The sequence below is a fragment of the Poecilia mexicana genome, unplaced genomic scaffold, assembly GCF_051168715.1.
Source record: "Poecilia mexicana isolate PSO_F unplaced genomic scaffold, ASM5116871v1 scaffold_4, whole genome shotgun sequence".
NCBI classification, from domain to species: domain Eukaryota; kingdom Metazoa; phylum Chordata; class Actinopteri; order Cyprinodontiformes; family Poeciliidae; genus Poecilia; species Poecilia mexicana.
This window is the reverse complement of record NW_028263373.1, coordinates 9,799,953-9,816,391: the sequence shown is the minus strand read 5'-3', so window position 1 is coordinate 9,816,391 and position 16,439 is coordinate 9,799,953. Positions and strand designations below refer to the sequence as shown.

The following is a 16,439-nucleotide window of genomic DNA, read 5'->3' as shown; positions in this document are numbered from 1 at the left end:
TGTGTTTTTACTCGTAACATGATCGGACATCAGTATTTCTAACATTAATCTCTCTTTTCCATGTTTGATTTGTAAAACCAGCATAGATCTGGTTGTACTTCATGCATAGAAAAAATTAATTTTAGCCTCTGACTTCTGGTTTTGGTCAAAACAACTTCCTGCCTATTCAGCAAAACACCAAATGAATGAATGTTGTTTTGACGAGTGTACAGGGTCTCTGATATCGATCTTTATTTATGTCATTGCTGTTGTCATATTCTTTTTATGCCATTTAGTAACATCGCTATGACTAAGAACTACTCATTTGTTTTATATTTTAAACTCTGTGAACAGTTGATGTCTTGTCTAGCTTTTCTCATGCAGCGCTCCTTATGCTAGAGAAAAGCAGTTTTTCATCTCAGCTGGGCTTCCATGTATGTGTCTGCATATCAGGAGCTGGTAGCAGCTCACTCTTTCAACAGAAGCGGAAAAGAAGCTGGCAACAGTTGTGTTTTTAGTGGCTCAAGTTCAGATTTATAGTAAGTATGATGAGACAGCCAGCGCTGAGTTTCTCTGAATGCCTGGATAGGGTCTCTTTGTAGTTTATCTCTCTCCACCCACAGCGTAGTCTATCTAGTCAATCAAGTTCTTTCAGTTTCGACAGTCGGTCCGTTTATTTCGTGATCAGAATATGTATATATATTTTTTTACTGAGTCATTAGCGTTTGCTGCCTCCACTTTTAGTCAACTTGCACAGTCCCGTGTTTTAAGGATGAACTCAAAATCCAGGAATGTCAGGAATGTAATGTCTTTTCCAATCTGCGTGATAGCTGTTTACATGGAGGCTAGTTGCCATGGATTAAAATTAGGAACAGCTGATTTTTTTGTTTTCGTTATGGGATTCTTGAACATGGAGTTGATTCATAAGGCGATCGCCTCATGTTTTTAGAGGAAAGCACTCCCTCACTCTCTCTCTCTTCGCCCTCCTGACTTGTCCATATGGTCAGGTCTGTGCTATATTATTAGAAAGCAAAGCCTTGTTCCAATATTTGTTCTGTAGTGTTTGTTCCAATCAAACTTACTTGTTAGGTTTTCTTTCGTTAAATTTATTGCTGTTCACTAAAGAGCCTCTTTAGTAAAAACATGTTCCACACCCACTTAATTTAAGACTAGTCACTGTCTCACAGACAACAAACACATTGCTGACTGGCTTTTAATGCTCTTGCTCCGATTGTTGGAGAACACGGCGCATGGTTAGGACCAAGTCCAGATATGTTTGTCCAGTTTAACCCTTGTTTTTGTGTTCGCTCCCATCTCCACACCATGTGTGCATTTGTAAACGCTTCCATATGAAGTCCACCTCCTCCGAAGTGTTGCAGCTCCTGTTTCCATCTGGTTTTGGGTGGAGGCAGTAGGAGGCCTCAAACGACATCTAAAAGAGACACTGGTGTCTCAGTGCTGTTAAACACACGCTACATTGTTCGTTGGCCACTCACCCTCACTGAAATATTTATGCAGCTTTTTTTTTTTTTTTTTTACATACTTTTAATTCTATATTCAAAGTGTGAAACTACCCGTTCGAGTTCAGTTGACTTCCTCGTCTTTGTAGGCGCGTCGCTCATCTCTGAAGAGGTGCGAGGAGAGCTCTTTAGCTTAGTTTGTGCAAATTCACGCTACTGTTTGGTTGTTTTGAGTCAGAGTAGTGGTCGGGTGTAAGCCCGCTTCAGTCATTTGTTCTTGTGGGCCGCATGAGTAACAGAGGGAAACGGTGTGCGGCATGAAGCCCCTGTGCCCACCGTGCGTCACTCTGATTTGACAGGAGATTGACTGAAGGGTTTGCTCTGCGTTGCGTGCACAGGCGGAGTAGAACATGCATCAGTCAGCGCCACAGCTGGGAGGGAGAGGGGAGGGTCTTATGGTCGTTTTGTCTCTGGCTTGTCAGACAGTGTTTATTTTTAGCAGCAGCCCGCTGCTGGTGTTGCTGTGTGCTGTCTTCGTTTTAGCAGGTGACCTCCCCCTACTGCTTCTCTTTCTGCTGCACACAGTCATTTTCATGCCTTTGCATACCGCTTACAGCTTCTGAACTCGAGGGTTTATATCTACTATACAAATTAAAATTTTTCTCAAGAAAGCCTTTAGTTCATGCTGCTTTTTAGCCGCCTGGCTTGATGCCGTGAGTGTAAATGTCACATGCGGTACGATGCATATAGTACATCTGGTGTGTAGATGTCGTTAGTAGCTGTAGAAAAGTTTGTGTGTGCATGCAGGTTTTATGTTTGGCGGACGTTTTGCGTAGTAGAGGCGGGCAGTATTGAGCGGGAAGCTGGGAACTCCGAGCCGTTAGCGCTTAGCTGTAGCTGCTGTGCCTGGCCTCAAAACTGTCCCGTTTCCCATCCTCTCTGTGGCTCTCCGGTCCCGACAGTTTGTAGTTTTTATGAAAGTTGCGCCTTTTTTTGTTAACCTTTTCTTGTATTCTTATTTCGTCCTCTCCGTCTTTTCTTGCTCCCCTTGGCAGTGTTCTGGAACAAGAGACAGAAAGTGGGTCAGTGGGTCAGCACAAGCGACGGGCTCAGCCTGACTGCACTCTGGATGAAACCCGAGCTCTGTTCCTCCTACAGAAAAGCTCAGACGCTGCTAGTATTTCTAACTTTAGATTTTGCTGGGTGGAACAAAAAAAGAGTGCACTTTTCTTTTTGCCTCTTTTGGAACTATTTTCTTTGAAGTGCATCTAAAAATTAGGTTGAAAGCTGGGGAGCTTTGAGAGCATACACTCAAAGGGGCATCCACCCACTCAACTGTGCTATGGGTCAATCCTTTTTAAGAGAGAGAAGTACACACACAGTGTTAGAAGATGACACCAATTTTTGATTAAAGTTGCACTTTTAAGTTTAAGAGAGGCACCATGTTCTGCGTAGAAAGTTGGATGAAGCAAAAAAGATGGATTGGAAATCAGAAACATGACTGAAACTGTGTCTGTCAAAGCCATACTTGATTTTGATAAAAGTTTAGAGTTGTGGATGAGTGATATTGCTGTAAAATTTTAAGTTTAAATCTTCAAGTATTCATAGCAAAGATGACAGGTGACAAAAAAAAAACAGTCTGAAAAAGTCTTTTTGGCTATGGATCTAACGCTGTAGACTGTAGAGTCTGTCAAGCACAAACACTGCTCTAAAAATAAGATGAAGGACATCCTTTCACTATAAAACCTGTACAGCAGATGCTGTCTATTGCTTCCTTTCACTCTTCATCACATGAGATAGACTCTGTTACAAAGACTAGAGTCTTTTACCTGGAGTCCACGGTCTATAGGTCACAGATCTAAGGTGTGTCTGAACTCTCTTATTTTTGTGACTCGACTCAAAGTCTCAAGCTTGAGTCATCATCTCTCCTATGAGTTAAGCTGCCACATTGCACCACCAAAGTAGCACAATTGGCGATGGAAAAAGCAACACTTTGCAAAGATTCACATAAATCATATTTTGAATAAAAATGTATTGTGCTTGACTGGAACTCATCTGTTAACCATAGTCGTCATCAGTTTGAGTCGATTACTTGGTTTTGTAACTCTGGATCAAATTAAACAGCAAATTAAGTTGCTTTCTGCTGAAATGAATTGTTTCGAATTGCAATTTGAATATCATCTCTGCTTGTTAAAGCACAACTGACCGAAACGGTGCACAGACTGTGACTGACAAATCTAAACTTAATTGTTTGTTTATTACACCGAAGCAGTGGAATTTGGTTTTTAATCAGCGGCTATAAAAAAAAAAGCTAGAAAATGTTGTACAGTTGGTATCTTTTATTTTTCCCCTTCCAGGTGTAAAAATTGTTTTGGTCAACAATTTTTACAAAAAGTTTTTAATCTCAGTAACTGGCTCTTTCACTTCCTAAAAGTACCACAAAGAAATAGACACATTAATTGGGACAGTGCTTGTACAAATAAGGTTTGCATTTGCCTCAGTTAATTTACTCTGTATCCATTCCTTGGTTATAAAGAGATGCACTTTTAGTGTATGCGTTTTATTTTTTCCAATGCTTGCTTATGATTCGTTTAAAACCAAAACCTGTGGAAAAATGTACTCATGGTATATTTAAGCTGTGATGTTACCCTCTTTCATTTTTTTATGTTTCACTTCATAATAAAGCTTGTTTGAGTAATTCAAGTCTTTTTTAGTAATTATTAACACATTTCCATGTGTTTTCAGGGTAATCGTGTACAGAAAAAAAAACGTAAAGAAAATCAGATCAGATTTAGTGTAAACACACACTAAGAGCTGCAAGTATCTGCCAATACACTTGCAATTATTTAGACTAACAAAAGCATTGTACACTCAATATCATGAACTACAAAATAGGTTATGAATTTTAAAATTATGTGACTGTGGAGACTTGCTAAGACTGTTTTCAGCTTTTAGAGCTCATGATAAGAAACAGCTCCCTTTTGTGTTTTATTCCATGTTCTTTGCGATCTGTTGATTTCTAACCAGTCCGTTTCCATTTGCTATTCATTTTTGCCGTGAAAGAGAATTGTTTTTTTTTTCTCTCTGTAGTATTTCTAAGTAGCTGTCTGCATGTCAGAAGCTGGAGCAGTTCGCTCATTCAGTAGAAACGGAAAGCAAAGCTGGGAACATTTTTGAGGTGTTTTTAGTGGTGTAAGTGCACATTTATAGTAACTACGGTGAGACGCTCTGTGTTGACTGAAAGCGCTGAACTTCTCCGAATGCCTGAGTGGGGTCTCTTTGTAGTTCCTTTCCCTCCGCCCACACTGTAGTCTACCTCGTCAATCTAGTTCTTTCAGTTTCCTCAGTCAGTCCGTTTATTTCGTTATCAAAATATGCACCAAATGAGTTTTCTTGGGTTCCTGAGTCACTCGCATTTTCCGCCTCCACGTTAAACTGCATGCACGCTCTCGTGTCTCGTGGAGCCGAGAATGTCAGGAATTCAATATACTCCTGGTCTGTTTTATATCGGGACTTGTTGTCATGAGTTGAATTAGAAGCAGCTGATTCATGTGGAGTTCTGAAGCCATACTCTGCTCTCCTCCTGTTTTCAAAGGGAAACACTTCCTCTGTCCTCTCTCTCCCTCCTCACTTGTCCATATGGCCAGGACTGCAGGGCGGAAGATGTGCAACTGCACCCGCTCTGCTGTATTCCTAGAACAAAAAGGCTTGTTGCATCAATATCTGTATTAAAGTGTTTGTTCCAAATTTCCTGGTGAGGTTTTCGTCTTGATTTTGTTGCAGCTAACTACAGAACCGTCTCTTTAAAAACATGTTCCACCCACAGTAGTTGAGATTCGTTATCTCACCCACAGAGCATGAACACATCGCTGACTGTGTTTTGATATGCGTGCTGCTTGCTCTGACTGTTGGAGAATAAGAGGTGGTGTTAGAACCAAGCCCATGTAAAAAAAGTCTTAATTAAATGATTGATCTGGTTCATCTGGTTTCATCCTGTTTTTTCCTCCTATACGTCCTCATCTGTGTGTCTGTTGATGCTTCCTTACAGTTGGCTTCTGGCCCATCTGGTTTTGGGCGGAGACCTAAAAGGCCTCATCCAACATCTAAAGAAAACACTGCTGTCCCAGTTACTGATATAAACATTAAAATAATGTATTTAAACTAGGGACTCAAACAATGCAATTGATTGTCAAATATTGGCTAATTAGATCAAAATGAGTTCAGTTAGAGTAATAACTTCCGTTTACACAGTCCTTCCTTTAGTGTTGTAGTGTGGCCACTATCCAGAAGAGGGCGCTGCTGGTGTTTCTTAAGTGGAACCAGTGGATGGTTAGAAGGGAAATAATTATGGCGGAGGCATCCCAGAGCAGGAAAGTGAAACGGTCCAAACAGAGTGCGGCGTGGGGTGGAAAATGCACTTCATGAAGTTCTGGTTTGAAATGTAAACGCTCAACAAGATCCTTAATTCTTGTCATCACCTTAATGGCTCTCATTTAGCTGTGCTGTCACAAAAAATTCCTAAAATATAATGTGCTTCTTTGTTTGTATTTAGCATATTATAAAAAAAAAAAAAATTGACCTTTATGTTAAAGAGAGACCCTCTTGATATGAGAGAAAATGTCCACTAGTCGGTTGATATTATCAATCAACTTTAGTCTTATCAATCAATAACCGACATTTCTAATTTAAACTGTGAAGCCAGCCTTCAGTTCAGTTATGTCAATGAGCGTTGTGGTTCCAGGTTATATAAATTATACAGTCACCTCCTTCAATCAAGACATAAATGTAGAACCCAATAAATAAATAAACGTATGAATAAAATGTTCTGCGGGCCCCACTGTGTTGAAACAACTCTGCTCCATTTAAATACGAGATGTGTGTGTTAACACCTCTCTCCACTGCGTGAGGCGATTCAGTGTGTGTGTGTGTGTGTGTGTGTGTGTGTGTGTGTGTGTGCTGGATAATGCTGTATAATATCCTGAATGCAGTCGTCTCTGCAACATCCATCTGTGCAACTTTTCTATCCCTTGGATGTGATATTTGGCAGGATTTCAGATGCTGCGGTGCATACTGATAATATATTTGGCCATCTGGATGCACTCAAGTTGCCTTTAATGCCCACTTCTGATATATATTTTTAGTGGGCGAGATGCCAAAACTCACAGGGTCTGGTGGGGACAATGTCTAAGAGTAAGGAAAGAAAAGAGATGGAAAGGTGTGGAAAGAGAGGAAACTTTGCCTATCTGGTTCTGGTGATCTGGTGTTTCAGACAGATTTGGACTCTTTGGTTGGCCAAAACGGTAACTTTGCATCCCTTCACAGTAAAAACTGCTGGGTTAAAAATAACCCAATACGTAACCCAGCGCTGGGTCAAATATGGACCGACCCAACGCTGGGTTGTTTTAACCCAACTGGGTTGGGTTGAGGGTTTGACCCAGCACATTGGGTCATGGCAACTAACCAAACGTTGGGTTAAATTGACTTGTTTAAATTGGTTAAATTGACCCAAAATTGGGTTGAAATTCATAACCCAACACAAGGGTTATTATACCACTATAGTTGGGTTAAAAAAAATTATTTTAAATTTCACTATATAAAAAAAGGATTAAAAGACATATGAATTTAAAGCTTCTTTTATTTCCACATGATACATATATAGAGCCAGCAGATTTCATTTACAAAAGTTACAAAACATAAGTAGTTAAATCACTTCAATTCATTTGGCTACAACTCCAGAAGTATCTGTTACTCCACATTAGAAAACATTTAATGAAAAAAAGTCTGTTTTAAAGCAAACTACAAGTAAACCTTTCAGCCATTAAACAAGGAGCATTTTTAACGACACTTTAGCATTTTGCCTGTCTCCCTGCATGAGGACATATGGGTTCCATGTTGTCACATTTTGTAGATGCACCACCAGGTTTGTCCCAACCTGATGCAGAGAGAAGACAGAAAATAACAGGCCATTAGTGATGAACTTATATAAACAGCAAACAATTTGAGCATAATTCAGAGATGAATGTTGACTTACAGGCTGGATATCAATGAAACCTTCTGAACTTCCAGGTTGATGGATCTGAAACTCTTCTCCCAAATGTGTAAGGTGGAACAGGGAGGAGAACTGGGAGCAGCTGCAGGGCTACATCATCTTGTCTGCATGGCAAACATAAGCTTGTGTTAAAATGTTAAATGTTAACAGTTTATAAACATATCTTCAGCTTCAATACCTTAAGGGAGAAAATTCATGTTGTTGAGAAGATGGCCGCTCCTTTCTCTTCTTGGCCATACAAAAGATCTTCGTTGAGAACAAGAGAGAGAAGCACAAAAACAGGCCTTTAGTGAATTTAAAGGTAAAGGGATACATTCTCAAAAACTAATTTCTGACTGATTCTAGTTTAACACAAAACCTCACTATTGAATGTGATGCACTTATTTAAACGATCTGAGCATTATTCAGAGATGAAGGTTGACTTACAGGCTGGATATCAATGAAAACATCTGAATTTCCAGGTTGATGGATCTGAAACTTCTCCCAAATTAGTAAGGTGGAGCAGGAAGGGGTACTGGCAGCAGCTGCAGGACTACATCACCTTCTGTATCAAACATAAGTTAGTGTTAAAATGTTGCAGTAACTAGAAAGCATGAAAACATTTTAGAGAACATTTCTTCTGAGCTTCAATACCTTGAGGGAGCAGACTCATGTTCTTGGTCATGCAGAAGGTCTTCGTTGAGAACGAGGAGTTTGGGTTTCGCTTAATTCTCCTGAAGATCCTGGATGTAAAATTACAAAATCTATCAGAAAAGACAAAATCACAAATCAAACTTTAAGAATGACTGAAATCTTATAGCTGCAAATAACTTGTAATTAGCCAGCAATTTCAAATGTTCAGAGTAATTTTATGTTCCTAAAAATAAATATAGCACTTAATAAAATAAAATGACACATATAATTTAATTTAGAAGTAAAACTTAACACAAACTTAGTGCTGAATAACTTTCAGCACCAACTTTAAATAAATGTATTTGTAATTAATAGTAACAATAATAATAAAATGAGCAAACATTAACATTAGATATTGTATTAGTTTTGCTTTTAATTCGTTGCCGAAAACCAGCGGGAGTTTGAAAGCAATGTGCCGGGAGACGGTCGTTCTCTTTCGGCTTAACGAGCCGCTCCGCCCGGTCAACTGACGGAGCGGGCGAGACGAGCGGCGGCTGGAGGGGAGCGATAAGTCCGAACACGTCCGAGCATGTTTGTAATTAAACTATATGTTAATAAACCGAGCGCATAATTCAGGTTTACACAACTAATTTATCGCCTAATAACTTTGCAAAAGTTATTTTATTTTCAAAAAGCATAATATACCCACATTATTAAAGCTCTGCTCGCTCTCCTCCGCCATTACTGCTGGTGTTCGAACACGTAGCCTCAGCCCGCTGAGGATGCGCGCGCATATTGCAAAAATCAGGGGACAAACCGTCAACTACCTTTTCTTTTAAAACTAAATCGATTTTTAAAAATTTGACTATGTTAAGTTACGAACAAATATGATTGAGGTTATATTAAAAACTGAATTTAATTTACTTGACAAATTGTGCCCTTCCCCTTCATCTATTTTTCCCCAACATCCGTGTTGTAGCAACACCGAAGCTCTTTGTCAGAGCAACCTGCCATAATAAACATTTCAAATAACCATAAAAATAAATATCAAACATGTTTGAAATAAATTCAATTTATGTATAAAATTCTATTAACGTTGAAACTTTATCTTCTTTTTACTTACCATGTCTTATTTCAAAGTAGAGGAGAAGTCCGTTATGCAATGTTCACAGTCATGTTGAAAATGGAGGCTTGTGAAGAGGGGCGTGGCTTCTTCCAAGTTTCATCTTTAACCCAACCGTTTGGGTAAATCTACCCACCCAACTCCTGGCCCAACAGAAGTGTGCAAGATGTAGACTTCCGATAAATTTCTGACCCAACTCATGAGTTATGAATTTTGACCCAATATTTGGTCAAACTAACCCAACCTATGACCCAACAGCTTCAACCCAGAAATTGGGTTATGAAAATAACCCAGCATTTTTTACTGTGTTTATGTCCCCATTTACATGGTAACCTAAATGAATGGCTAACGTGCCTTTCATTTTCTTTTCTTTTCTTTTTTTTTTTTTTTTGAAGGTTTTTACAGCTTTTGTTCTTCCTTTGACTCAACACTTCGCTGATATTGAGTCTGGAAAATGCTCAGCTTTGGTTTTCTGAGACATTGTTTATGCAGCTTTAAGTTTTGTTTTGTGCGGTCACGCAGCGTTTATAACTCAGAACCTCGATTTTGGTAAAACAAAACGTTCCTGAGAAGTCAAGTCTGTCCTTAGTAACTTTTTCGTTATGTCTGAAGTGGCTGTGTTTTCTGCTTCGAGTTTCTGTAACGAGAGGATGAATCAGACATAATAGATGTTGTGGGCATTTCACTCTAGTTGCAAAATACCATAATCAACATCCCATGTTTTGTATAATTAATACCCTTATTTTTGTTTGGACTGTTGTTTTCTCGAACTTTTAATTATTTTCTGCTCATTTCGACATTGGTAATTTGTGATCCAATTAAATTCAGTATCTCAAATGGTGTCATGTTCGGGGTTTCATTACGCCTCGTCGCCTCTGTCTTTCAGGATAAACACCACGATGCTGCTCACGAAATCATCGAGACCATTCGGTAAGTGACATCACCAGCAGTCCCCCCACCCACTCACTGAACACACCCACGTTCTCCCGATCAACTCAAGTGTCACGATCAATTTAGTGATAATCTTGTGTGTGGGTGTGTGTGTGTGTGTGTGTGTGTGTGTGTGTGGGTGGGTGTTTTTTCTTTTCTTTTCTAGGTGGGTGTGTGAGGAAATCCCTGACCTCAAACTTGCAATGGAAAATTATGTTCTCATCGATTATGACACCAAGAGGTAAGTCTTGGGTTGCGTCACTTTCAAAATTGACATTGATGTGAAATAAACCAAACCCTTGATAAAAGCATTAAATACCAAATAGTCATGCTAACTACAGAGAAGAGAAGCTGAGATGAACTTCGTAATCCCGCCGCCATATGATGACCATGCGATCCATGTTGCCTTTCTTGCAGCTTTGAGAGCATGCAGAGACTTTGTGACAAGTACAACAGGGCCATTGACAGCATCCACCAGCTGGTGAGTCTACATGTGGGAACTTTCTCACTACTCTGTAGGTGGAGTGAAAGTATTAGTCACAAGCAGGTGGGGAATATCGTGTCTGTGTGTGATGACTTCTTTCAATCTCAGCTATAGCTGAGTGTTATCCGATAAATTCCCCCTCCCCCCGTTAATATTCGGGTTTCAAGACTTCAAACTAAATATCAAAGCAAGGACTCTTTAGTGTTTTTTGTCATTTTGTCTTTAGTTTTGTTCATATAGTTTCAACATGTGTCGTATTTTTAGACAGTGAAATGTTCTTCAGTCTGATGTGTGGCAAATTAATTGATAAAAAACAAAATCTGGTTGCAGTGGAAGGGGACTACTCAGCCCATGAAGCTAAACAAGCGTCCTTCCAACGGGCTGCTGAGACATATCCTACAGCAGGTGTACAACCACTCAGTGACTGACCCCGAGAAGCTGAACAACTACGAACCCTTCTCCCCTGAGGTGTACGGAGAGACCTCCTTCGACCTGGTGGCTCAGATCATCGATGAGATGGAAATGATGGAAGAAGACACATTCGTTGACCTTGGCAGTGGTTGGTTTTCCCGCTTTAGATTAATGCTTCATTCCTAACGAGTGCACTGATTTTTAAACTTTTAGAACATTTGATAAAGCATTGAATCGTTTTGTTTACAGGAGTGGGGCAGGTGGTGCTGCAGGTTGCAGCAGCAACAAACTGTAAACACTACTACGGAGTAGAGAAAGCAGACATTCCAGCTAGCTATGCAGAGGTAACTGTGTAATTAGCACTCTGTTCAAATAACTTTTCAATTAAGGGGGGAGGGGGAAAGAAGATTACTGTTTTGAATAAGTTAATTTAAGAAATTACATTCAAAAAGTTAAACTCCTGTCATAAAGTCAATTTAATTTTCAAGATTATCTCCTGCAGCTAATGAAAACTCAAAGTTCACTCAGATAATTTGAATATTGCAGCAAACCAATAAGATCTAGATTTTTCCTGCAGAACATCCAGATTTCTTTTCCATGAGTTCCTGCCTCAGTGCTGCTGCGTGGCGTTGAACCATGAAATGTTCTGAAACTTCCTGGTAGACCGTTGCTCTAACTTTGGGCTTAAAGAACTCACCAGATAAAATGGCTCCCCCTGTTATCACTGACCAGAAATGTCACATTGGACCTCAAGCAACTTGCATTCTGTGCCTCTGCTCTTCCTCCAGACTCGGAGGCTGTGATTTCCAAAAAAAAAAAAAAAAAAAAAAAAAAAAAGTTTAAATTTGCTTTCGACTGAAGAGGATTTGTGGAACAACAGTCCACCTCAAACTCTGGCTCCAGCACACGTCAACAAATTGTTTCAATATTCCCTACTCTGAACCGGTTTTGTCAAGAGCCAGTGGAAGGTTTATGAAGACAAGCAGCTAATAAAAATTCTGAGTCATGTTTAAAATCTGTTTTGTCTAATTTAAGAGAAAAGAAAATACATTGTGCTTTAATAAGAAGAACAATTTGGATTAGTGTCAGAATAACACAATACCACCATCCCCTCTCTTCCTGCAGCTTATTTCGACGTCACCCATCATGGATTTTAAGTAGGTCAGTGCGCCACAAAGAGCTGCGCTCGCAGTCGATACTATCCACTCAGTCTATAAAGGTCATTTCCAAATAGGTTCTTAAACTCTGTTTTTTTCTCATCAACAAGTGGTGTTAATAAGTCTCGCTACAAACTGTTTGCATAAGACCTGGTTTCTGGTGCAGATGAGACATCAGCTGATTGGTGGTGTGAGGCTTTTACAAACACTCTTGTTGTTTAAGCTGTTAATAATTTAAAATAGTGACATTAGGGTGACTGTTTATAGCAAGTCTCTGGAAAAATAGTGATTTGTGCTATTAAAAGACTGGATGAGACAATTACAGTGACACAATGATGGACCTCTGAGTCAGCACTTGGCAGTTTCTTTAGCAATGACCATGTTTGGTTTACCTCTTTTGTGGAAGGTTTTTCTTTTCTTGACTGTGGCCAAAGCAAAGTGTTTATGGAGAGAGCCACCTCCTGATTGTTGTAAAAGTTGTTCAATGACCGGCATCTTTTTAATAGCAATTTGACTGGATTTAGTTCACAGAATATTAATAAAATAATCTTGTTTTCTGTCTGTAATCTATCATTTTAATGATTTGGACATTGTTTCTTTATTTTTTTTTCAGACCATGGATAAAGAGTTTAAAAAGTGGATGAGATGGTATGGGAAGAAGCATGGGGAGTACACAGTAAGTTCTATGCTATTTGTTTTACTTCACAGATTTTTATTTATTTATTTATCTTATTTCCAATATGTATTCAGGTTTTTTTTTTATATATTGTGTTTTTTTTTTCAGCTGGAGAGAGGCGATTTTCTATCTGAAGAGTGGAAAGAAAGGATAGCCACCACAAGGTAAAGCTCCATACAGGGTTGCTCACAGACACTTCAATAAAAATATTAATAATTCAGCAGAGGGAAGACTCCTTTTCACTTTACAAGGAAGTCTAACTCATTCCTTTTTGAGTGTGGAAAAGTTAGGGTTAGTGTTCAGATTCAGTTCATTATATTTATTTGTACTTTATGCAGTTAAATGTTAATAATTTTTGCTTATACACATGTAGACAAGCTGGAGTGATCATGATTTATATTTGAGACAGTTGTAGATTTTTGTAATAACATGTAAGCTTGTTTTTTCTTCATCTTCTTGTCTTCATTTGTGATTATTTAGATCCCTTTACCACTGTGACAAATAGCTGGATTTAGCAGTGTCTATTAATCTTTGGAAATCAACAGTTTTTTTTAGTCACTCTCATCTGTGTACAAAATGATGCTCTGTTATTTTCTAGAATCTCTTTCACGAATGATTGATGTGACTTTTCTTTGTGTGGACCAAAATTCTAAAATATGTACTTCTCTGTCTGTTTTCCAGTATTATTTTTGTGAATAACTTTGCCTTTGGTCCAGAAGTAGATCACCAGCTGAAGGAGCGCTTTGCAAACATGAAGGAAGGTAAGTTCTCAATGAACTCTTTGCGGACAATGATGAGCCAGGGCTTCCAAAATCAACTTTTTCTCAACATTTATTTCGTGAAAATCCGTGCTATCGTACTTAAAGTACCGAAGAAGATATTACTTAGCTCAGAGCGGGACGTTACAGGCAGATGAAGACAGCCTGATTTCGCTTCATCGATAGCCACTACATTTGCGATCGAGTCATAAAAGTATCAGACCTGTCAGTTTTCAGAGACACTAAGATGTAGTCACAACCGAAGAGATCTGTTTTTTTAGTTTTTGTTCAGTAAATATCAGAGGCTTTTGCTAAAAATGCTGGCGAACAAGAGAAAAGACAAAGTGAGAGATTCTGGTGGATCAGATCTCCAACATTTTGGTTCTTGTGGTAAAAAAGGATTTTGACAGCAGATTAGAACGATTTGAAGAAGGGTAAGTTCATTTATTTTACAACAAGTGGTTTTGAAGTCCGTGCCCTGCGTGATGCTGCTCCAGTGGGAGCTGTTGTTTTTTTTTGTTTTTTTTTTAAATCTGGGCTGACTTCCTTCAATTAGATAGAAGATATTCAACTGATTTTTGTATCAGTAAACACTTTATGGACTTCACAACGATACATAAACGTGAGAAATGAATATTTTATGGCCACTGAAATGCATGAATGTAATATCTATAAGTTATATATATATATATAGATATTACATATCTATATGATATTATTTTCATGTATAAATTACACTCATAGATGTTTTTATGTCCAAGCATAGCCGTAAACTGGGAGAGCAGATCTCTAGAGAAGAGTGATGACGTTCCCCTCAGCAAACAATATAGCAACCACATATTTGATTTTGGGCTTATGATTTACTTAAATATACAAAATAGTCTGAATGTTCCACTGCTTTTGCAACTCTACGACTCAGCTGAATCTGTTTAGATTACCAAAACAATTCATTCACATAAGTAAAAGTGTTTATGACATTTGCCCTAGTCTTAAAACTAGCTTCTGTTTTTATAAAGCTGAACATGTGCTAAACAAGAAATTGTCACCTTGAAGCAAAAATCTGGTACCTTTATTCATAAACACTTTTGTTTATTTCTGCCAGTCAACTCTATTGACCAATCTTTATGTCCATCTGTGGTTCCATCGATAAATATTGATGGAACCACAGAATTTGGCAACTGAATTTACATTCAGTAAATTTCCCGATTATTATTTCCTGAAGAGTTCAGTGCTAAGTATTGGAATGTTTCTGTCCAGCATTTGCAATATGCAACTTTATTTGTGTGCCATATAGCTCAAAAAGACAAAGGAATAAAGACGTAAAATGTTGGCTAAGCAAATTAAAGTAGCGGATGGTGTTGGATAACTTTTTCAACCATATTTTATTTCACTAAACTCTAATGTGTTTCAGCGATGTTGAAATGCTGTCTGAACTATGTTTCCTGATCACTAATTTCTATTTTGTGTTTCCGACGCTGCATACAGGTTATTTATTTAATTAAATGCACATATTTATTATAGTTGTATTTTTTTCCCCTCCTTTCTTTCCAGGAGGCAAAATTGTGTCCTCCAAACCCTTTGCACCTTTAAATTTTCGAATCAACAGTCGAAACTTGAGCGGTAAGATTTCTGCATTTAGCACTTAATTTCTTGCTCTTAATTCCTGTTTTCGGTTACATGTGTTGCTTCTGTGTTGCAGATATTGGCACGATAATGCGCGTGGTGGAACTCTCTCCATTGAGGGGCTCTGTGTCGTGGACTGGAAAGCCCGTTTCCTACTACCTTCATACCATAGACCGCACTATAGTAAGCACCTAATGCTCTCTCTTCTCTTTAATTACAGAAAAGTAGACATTGAACACTGAATATTGGAGTAGAGTGTAATACATTAGAGCCAACAAATGGGACTGAGCCCAACACAGAGCCGCCTTGTGTTTTATTCAGTCACCGGTCCTGAGAATGAAGGACATAATGGTTTTCGCAGATTATTGCTGATTAGAAAGTCGTCTGTTTGCCATTTCAGCAACTTGTAAAAGCCTAGTAGGAGGAGGAAAAAGCTGTTGTTAGAGGCATTTTATTTTTATTAGCTCATAAATCCCATTGTGACTGAGACTTGGCTTCAAATTATGACATGATTGTTACCTTTTTTTTTTTTTTTAAGGCTAATAGAAACACTGATAGACCACATTGCCCCCACACCCCCGATCCGGCAAAGAGGAATACATTCTGTAAAGACGGTTCTCCCTGCGTCTTTCATGCCTCATTAGGTTATCCTGAGCTATTTCTGTAGCTATGCTGCTATAGGTTTAGGCAGCTGAAGGACAAACTAACCACTTTTCCTTTTGCAAACAAGTACTCTCTTGTTTGCATTATTTGCTGTTATTTCAACTGTTTAACTTGATTTTTCTCTCAGTTTTTTTTTCTCTTGATAGAAGCTACATCTGCTCCGGCCCTCTGTTTGGCTGCGGTACCTTCCTGGAGGAGAGCATCAGCTGAGATAATGCTGCCAACAACTAAACGTTCTTCTCCAATTAACTGTTTACTTTTCATCAACATAGAATGTACTCCTGGATCAGTGCTTCTGTTTTTTTTGAGTTGTATCTGCTCTGTCCTCTCAAACCCCCAGTCGGCCATGGCAGATGGCCGCTCGTACTGAGCCGGGTTCTGCTAGAGGTTTCTCCCCGTTAAAGGGGAGTTTTTCCTCTCCACAGTCGCTAAATGCAGGCTCAGTATGAGGGATTGCTGTAAAGTCAACGACACAAATCAAGCGCTTGCCTACTGTCGCTATGCGCTCGCCCGA

At 38.9% G+C, this 16,439-nt stretch overlaps 1 protein-coding gene and 1 long non-coding RNA gene across 9 annotated transcripts in view; one reads left to right on the top strand and one right to left on the bottom strand.

Annotated features, from left to right (window-relative positions):
* dot1l (DOT1-like histone H3K79 methyltransferase) overlaps positions 1-16,439 on the top strand; it is a 33,186-nt gene that overhangs the window by 848 nt on the left and 15,899 nt on the right. For 3 of the 4 annotated variants that reach the window (XM_088004915.1, XM_088004914.1, XM_088004916.1), the window contains exons 2-10: positions 10,110-10,153; positions 10,320-10,394; positions 10,571-10,634; positions 10,968-11,196; positions 11,298-11,392; positions 12,819-13,045; positions 13,563-13,642; positions 15,191-15,259; positions 15,339-15,445. In XM_088004915.1, coding sequence (XP_087861041.1) covers positions 10,110-10,153; positions 10,320-10,394; positions 10,571-10,634; positions 10,968-11,196; positions 11,298-11,392; positions 12,819-13,045; positions 13,563-13,642; positions 15,191-15,259; positions 15,339-15,445 — 990 coding nt within the window. The remainder of the gene's footprint in view (positions 1-10,109; positions 10,154-10,319; positions 10,395-10,570; positions 10,635-10,967; positions 11,197-11,297; positions 11,393-12,818; positions 13,046-13,562; positions 13,643-15,190; positions 15,260-15,338; positions 15,446-16,439) is intronic. The other variant, XM_014991505.2, reaches the window with a different exon arrangement.
* Positions 7,057-9,526, bottom strand: LOC148159927 (uncharacterized). Of its 5 annotated transcripts, none has more exons than XR_015762667.1 (6): positions 9,224-9,526; positions 8,122-8,231; positions 7,915-8,032; positions 7,667-7,734; positions 7,471-7,592; positions 7,057-7,371 (listed from the first exon to the last, which is right to left on the bottom strand). It is a non-coding gene; the product is annotated as an uncharacterized LOC148159927 (long non-coding RNA). The 5 variants fall into 5 exon arrangements; XR_015762668.1 differs by having other exon boundaries at positions 8,122-8,210; XR_015762666.1 differs by lacking the exon at positions 9,224-9,526 and adding an exon at positions 8,810-8,873 and having other exon boundaries at positions 8,122-8,210.